Source organism: Thermobia domestica, chromosome 17 (assembly GCF_964235325.1).
Source record: "Thermobia domestica chromosome 17, izTheDome1.hap1.1, whole genome shotgun sequence".
NCBI classification, from domain to species: Eukaryota; Metazoa; Arthropoda; class Insecta; order Zygentoma; family Lepismatidae; genus Thermobia; species Thermobia domestica.
The window spans coordinates 122,561,642-122,569,033 of NC_137470.1; the positions used below are offsets into that span (position 1 = coordinate 122,561,642).

The window sequence follows — 7,392 nt, forward strand, 5'->3', positions numbered from 1 at the left end:
ACTTTTACTTTTTTCCTTACACTGCGCTCTTTCCTGTCTACTTACATACGGGACTTCTGCACACAGAGTCTGTGTGATCAACAAGTAGTGCAGCACCACGGTCTTCCTTGTCAGTTAGATAGGAGGTAGGGTGCTGTGTGTCACGGCTTATATGCGCGTAAGAACGTCCGCTTGTTTTCTGTGCAAAAACAAACAACAACAATTCTTCAATCGCTCTGGTAAAAAAAAAGAACAATGACAGAAACATTAGTGAATAATTTTGTGAGAAGCATGAAAAGTTATGGAATATACGTAGATATTCCACAAGAAATAACATCTAAAATAAAAACAATTAGTGTACTTGGACCAGACTCCATTATATTTTTGTCTACAAGTGATGATACAACATATATATTTCGACCCGCCAAACTGTGGAACGAGTGTTCTGTACCACAAATGAGCGTGAAGAACATAAAACCCGAAAGTATCACGTGTTTGTCTAACAGCAGAAAAATTGTAGGCATAACTACCAGTGGTGATCTGTGTCATTTTGTCATTCCTGCAGGTGTAACTAAGAACAAAATACTACAAACGGAGAAATTTATACAATCAAGAGATATTCTTCAGAGTATCTTTGTTGAAGTGGTCGGTGGTAATAGATGTTTTCTTGCTCGAACTGATGACGGTAAAGTGTTTGAATTTAGAGAAAAAAGAGATGGCTTTCGCATAACACGTATATATTCTTCGTACGTTGATCGAGAATGCACTCCTCACAAGTTTAGCCCTCTCCGAATTGTAAAAGTTGCATGCACTACAAATTATAGTATTGCACTGACAGAAATTGGAGAAGTGTACTCATGGACGTCGGGCCCATGGTTTGAATTCATGACTCCAAGAAACTTTTTAAATCTGGGTTTTGACGGAGACAGCTACAAAGTGTCTGGATTTGGCAGCAACTTCATTATTGACATTGCATCTGGTATTGATCATTTCTTAGCATTGTCAAATGACGGTAGGGTATTTGCATGGGGTTGCAATTGCCACGGGCAACTTGGTTTTCGAGACACCTATTGCGAAACAAACGCAAAGAAATTACCGATTGAAATGTTGGGTCATGTTGTAGAGATAGCTGCATCACCAGAACTCTATATATCTGCAGCAAGAAATACGAAGGATGAAGTGTTTGTTTGGGGTCAGTTGAAAGGTGAGCCATATTGTTATTTCCCTGTGAAAACATGTGTGCTTCAACTGAGTGATGTTTTCATTTCTAGAGCACCCAGCCCCGTCACATGGAAACCGTTAGAATTTTCTTCTGATTTCGATAATATTGAGCATTTGTTTGATGTTGAATCAAGTAGTGACCTGACCATTCTGGTAGAAAAGAAGCCCATTTTTGTACATAAGAATGTTTTAAGAGACAGATGTGAATACTTCTGGGGCATGTTCAGAGAGTGCTGGATTGAGTCTATAATGAGTAAAGTTGAAATAAAGCACAATCATTTCAACTACGAAACATATAAAGCATTTTTGTACTATCTGAACACCAGGAAAGTTCGTATTTCAGAAGATAATATGATGGATCTCTTAATCTTAGCGGACTTCCACTGTAACACTGAGCTTATCAAAGCATGCGAGGAAGAGTCCAAGCGATTTGTTAATGAAGAGAATGTTAACACTTGGTATGAGTTCGCTATTGAGTACCGGCTAAAGGAATTGGAAATATTCTGCCAAGGAGTGATTCTCAGATATTTCTCCAGTATACATGAACTACAAAAACTGTGGAAGAGTGTCAGTAAAGAAGCCCAGATAAAACTGAAAGCATTGGCTGCGAAACATTTTGCAAGCGGGTGGTGAAACATATTTGGTAAGTCAATTCTATTAACGTTAACCATTAAGATAAACTATGATTCATGAAATTTCTTACATCTCTTTGGTTTATAGTTAGAAACATTTAAGAAAGTCATTTTAAGGAATTTTATTATGCAATAATATTATTTTCTTGCCCTGTAATGTAACAGAAAAAGTACAAAAAATAAATGTACCTCTCATTATTCATTGTTACGTATAGAACAGAGAAGAATTTTTAAGATTGCAAGTAATTAGACTCTTCTTATACAGTCAACAACAAAAATTCTTTCCTTTTGATAAACTTTAGTTTAGGAATAGCGGTAGTAAGGCTGGCGGGTTAAGGAATTACATTTTCTTTAATTTACTGAAAACTGTACTCAAATTGTTCTCCCATTCTGAAGTAATTTCCGAAACTAATTTCATCAAATGGAAAAAAATGTTCCCGATTGTACACATTTCCTTTCTTTCTTTTGCTTATGTTCCAAATAGGATCCTTCGAATTATGCTCCGAGGCTAAGTCGGACAGCAATTATGCTAATGAATGAAATAGTGGAATTAAGGAAAAATGACAACTTTGAGGAAACTCATGCACACGGTGTTCGTCCGTCATTTAGTGGGATCTGGGATCGAACCAGGGACCCCATGCACTAGAAGCGAGCGCGCTACTAGTGAGCCACTGCGGCCGCATTGTGCATATGTAAACTTTAGCGTTGCTAGGGATCTACTAATAATAACACACAACCACCTACGAATATATGCATACTATGCTAAGTGTTGAATGTAATTAATGACATGTTAATTTTCACAAATTCAGATTCATCACTTTTCAGTCCGCTGCTAATCTCTGTATATTGGTGTAAAATTGTATAATTTAATATTGTTCATCAATTCAAACTTTCCCTTCTCTCCCCCCTTTTATACCTTACCTCGCATTGCCAGCAAAACTGGTTATCCTAAAGTAATATCTTAATTTCATACCATGTTTCTCTTTTAACTATCTGCAATATTGCTTATATTTGTATAACTTTGCAACCTTACTGTCTCTCTTTCTCTTGTCTTTCACCTTAACACTTTCCATTCTTCTCCACCTTCACATTTCAAATACCTTTAATCTTTTTATAGCTATTTCATAATATCCACTTTTGGGCTCAGTTCTATAGTTTAAAAGCCTATTCTTGCTTTTATTTCCCGTTTATATTACAGATTTATACTGTTAATACTACATAATACTGAAAACTGGTCACTTGTACAGTTGGCGACAAAAGTTCTTTCTTTTTGATAAAATTTATTTTGGTAATAATAGTGGTATGGCTGGAAGGTATAGAAAATTACATTTTTTTTAAATTACTGAAAATTGTACTCAAATTGTTTTTCCATTCTAAAGTTATTTACGAAACTGCTTTCGTCAAATAGAAAGAACTTTTGTCACTGACTGTACTACTTTCTCTTTCCAAATTTTATAATTGGCATCATTTTCTTTGTTCCAACCATCATTGTTTTAGTTTTCGATAGGATTTTATCATCCCTTCAGAAATTCCTTTTTTAATTTACTAATACCATTACATTTATCATTCCAGGTTTCTCTGCAAGTGTTACATCATCTGGAAAGTTCCAACATTGAAAAAGTGTGTTCAACATGAACTACGTATGATTTAGGATTGAATACAAACAAACTTTCCAGTTATGCATGATTACTATAATGTAACCTCGTGTTAATAGTAAGTATTTCTATTTTACGATCGTACTTAAGTAAAAAGAGAGCTTCATTTTAAAGAGAATGTGTAGAATTAACACCCAGTCGGAGATAAAAATTTAGAAGCAAAATCCGTAAATTCAGGTTACAGGCCGCTTTTCTGGCGCTATTGCTACCAGGCAAGACAATCGCAATAAGCATTTGGTGCAGGTTTGCTGTACTGCGTTAGAAGGAGTAGAGCGAGGTCAGCCTAGACCAGTGGTTCTTAACATAATTCCTATCACATCCTCTTGCCAGCGAACCTTTTCTAATTACTGGTTTGTAATAAGATTGTGTGGGATTTTTAACATACCTATTGCGGATATCTCACGATATCCATCTATTTCTATAATTGTAGAATCAATTTCTTGTATATAGTAGATACAGTAGCTTCCCTAAAAGCGAATGGATTAGAAACAAATTTGGCCAGTTCATTCATATTGCAAATATCAAATCCAATCCGTCAAACTGTTTCAAAATAGAGACCGTTTGAAACATTTAAAACTTCATAATTCCCTTAATTTTAGGTCATATGATAAAAAATAAAGACATTCCTAATTACTGTTAAAAAAAAAACTTGGACAGTTGTCAAAAATGTTATCAAGTATTTTAAATGACTTGATAATATGCGTCACGAAGATTAAACCGGATAATGCCGCACTACTGAAATCACACCATGCTCAGGTATCTCATTAGCTTTCAATTTCAATTGTATTCCAATATGCAGGTTTTGTTGCATTTGTATTTTTCTGGTATTTCAATATGGAGTTCTTATCAATTTCATATCGTACCTCTTTTATTTAAATTGGTTTTTAAACAACTCTGCACTTGATGAAAATGTTTAGTAGACCTATTTTTTGTTGTTCTTAACAGTATGTATAAAAATAAAAAATATGCCTATCAGAACAAAATTCAAAATAATATTTCATAAAAAATATTTTCCTGTATTTGATTCTAATTATCCTCTTCTGACGTGGAGTGTCATATACTACAAACAAAATTAGCATTATTTGTCCTGATAGAGTGACAACATGGCACGTACGATACGCGTATTTTGCGTCTTTTCCTTGTCGCCAGAGTGGGACCTTAGATAGAAGCTTGACAATTGAAGTACACTTTAGGTTGGTCCTAGAGAGCGTTTTTGGAGGGAAGAAAATATCACAGAAACCGGAAAATGACACAATTACGTTAAGTATTCTACTTCTCTTTCTTTAACGCGTTATTTATTTACTTTTGTAATGCATGTTGATTTATCTTGTTAGAACCTTGGGGATAAATAAGCAGTTCACTATTTTGCTCTTATATTGTGTCGAGGAAAATAAAGACATTTTGTTTTATCATGTGTCGTATGCGACACTACGAAACCAACCGTTACAAAAGGTGATTATTCATAATTAGAGATATCTCATGTTTTCAATCTCTTCTCTTGGGTTTTATGGTACGAACATTTGACAGTGTTTTAGGTATTTGATAGTGTTGTTGTATTGCATAGATATATTAAGTGTATAATACACACAAGCATACGTAGAGAGGAGGCAAGGGGGACAGACCACTATCAGAACATCGTTTCTCACTTTTTATTGGTACAGTTCCAATGCGTCTTGTATGACACATATGATTGTCACTACTCTGTGAAAAAAAAATATCTTACTATTTAGATTTATGGAACGAAAGCATTACAAAAATGTAAAATTTACATGACAAAATTATTTTGTTCTACTATATCACTGAAGAGGTTAAATTTAACTCTTCCGCTTATCTTCGCGAACCTCATGTTGAGAAACCCTAGCTTAGACGGTGCATATGTACTTCTTATCTCTGTACGTACGTTTCTCATATATTTTCTAGATGATTCTAGTGTAATTCTGTCTTTCAATTAACACAGATGGCAACTCTAGATTCTACAGTAGTTGTTTATTTCCGGCTAGAAGGTAAATAAAGATCGTGCACAAGAATGCGAGTACTCAGTGTTCGTACACAATCAGATGCTTATCAAATTATATAACCATGATATTCTTTATCCTGCACTTGCCAACAAAAAGCACACATGATGTCCGTTTATTTGCGATTGTATAGTTAGGTCCCGGCTAAGCAATAAATCTGTTCGTAGCCTGGCGCAGAAAATCTTGTGTGATACAAAATTCTGCTAAATTTTGCCTCTCCAATTTTTTTTTTTAACTAAAGACGACTTTCTCTCTCTCTCTCTCTCTCTCAGGACACGAATACTCAGGGACAAGGTGCAAGTACAACAAAATATGCACAATTTATTTTAAATTCATGAACTCAAGATGTGAAGGACCAATAAAAGAAGGAACATTAAACATAATTGTGTGAATAACTTGAGCTCACTTTGTATACATGCGCTTGATTATTTATTTATTTTGTTTTGTTTATTTTTTGAAAACAATTTTCACTTAACATGATAATGTATATTTGAACAGCCAATATCTGACGCTCGTGCTCGTTTTTTTAAATATTAAAATATGGTAATTCATGTAGTTTAAAGCACACTCTAAACCCTAGTATAAAACGTTAGTGCAATTTTCTTTTATTTCCAAAATATTTGCAATTAAAAATTGTAAATATTATTAAGTATTTCTTTTAATTTATCTATATAAATTAGTAAGTGATTTTTTTAAATTTCAAGAGTTGCACTTTTTGTTTGTTTCTTAATGTGTTTATTGATTAGAGATTACCTTCAATTTTCTCAAGTAAGTTGTTTGAAACTTAAATCTACAGTTCGACGTTGGATTAGTTCTAGATGTACAGGGTGTCCCAAAAGATACTTTTTAATTTCAATATCATATAACTTGACTTGTAAGTAACTTAGAGAAACAAAGTAAAATTTTTTGTGATGCGCCAACTCAAAAAGTTTTCTTTTCTAGTTTTTGGTCAAGCTCTACATGCGCACCTCTGGTGGCACGTATATTATCTAGTCGAAATTTCAAGTTGGTCCAAACCCGATTTATCACATCAACGTCTACTGTCTCAATAGCTGCCTTTATTTTTGCATTCAAATCAGCAATATCATGCATGGGCCTTGACAAAACTTCACAGAATGAAGTCAAGGGATCGAGGGGGCCAGGGAATCTGGCCATCTCTTCCAATCTAAAGTTGTGCGGAAGTCCTGTTAAGGAGATGTCCCATTGGCAAAACCTAGTGTGGAGGTGAACCACCTTGCTGAAACAGAACTTGAGGATGCCAGTCATATAATTGTGGTATCAGTCACAGTTCAAGCATGTCCAAAGAGTTAGAAACATTCACTGTTTCTTCGCCGGAAAACGGCGGCCCCAGAATGCGGTCAAATAACATTCAGTATCAAACAATAACTTCTTGATTATCACGCACCACCTTCTTTACAGCATGTGAATTTGTCGAGCCCCAGATGCGTACGTTATTTCCATTAACTTTCCCACACATGAAAATTTCATTCATTTGAAAATGTAACGTGCCTCAGAATTTATTCATCCCTATCTCACGTGAAATAAAGTCCTCAACAAATGCACCACGTTTTGGTTTATAAAATGGTTTTACTTCCTGTAACAATAGAACTCTGTATGGGCACAGACAACGATGCCTTCGGAGTACCCTGTGCATTGTTGTACAAGTTATTTGCACTTCTTCTGATGCCTTATGAAATATTTCTGTGGTAAATGCTGGAAAATCAGTTAAATTCTCCCCATACCTAAGTCACTTTTCCTTGGAATACCTACCTGGTGTTTCAAATTCATACTGCTTGTTTCCATGAAGCTCTTGTGCCATTTCCGTATGGATGGCCGAGAGGGTGGTGGTTTCCTGTTTCGCGTTCTGAAATTTCTCTGAACTTGGGTGTC

The 7,392-nt window shown here is 35.0% G+C and overlaps 1 protein-coding gene across 1 annotated transcript; it reads left to right on the forward strand.

Annotated features, from left to right (window-relative positions):
- The first annotated feature begins 234 nt into the window (after nucleotides 1–234).
- On the forward strand, nucleotides 235–1,833 carry LOC145674151 (RCC1 and BTB domain-containing protein 1-like). Its single transcript, XM_081743980.1, has one exon. It carries the CDS (start codon nucleotides 235–237, stop codon nucleotides 1,831–1,833), a length of 1,599 nt encoding a protein of 532 aa, XP_081600106.1.
- Nucleotides 1,834–7,392: the final 5,559 nt, after the last annotated feature.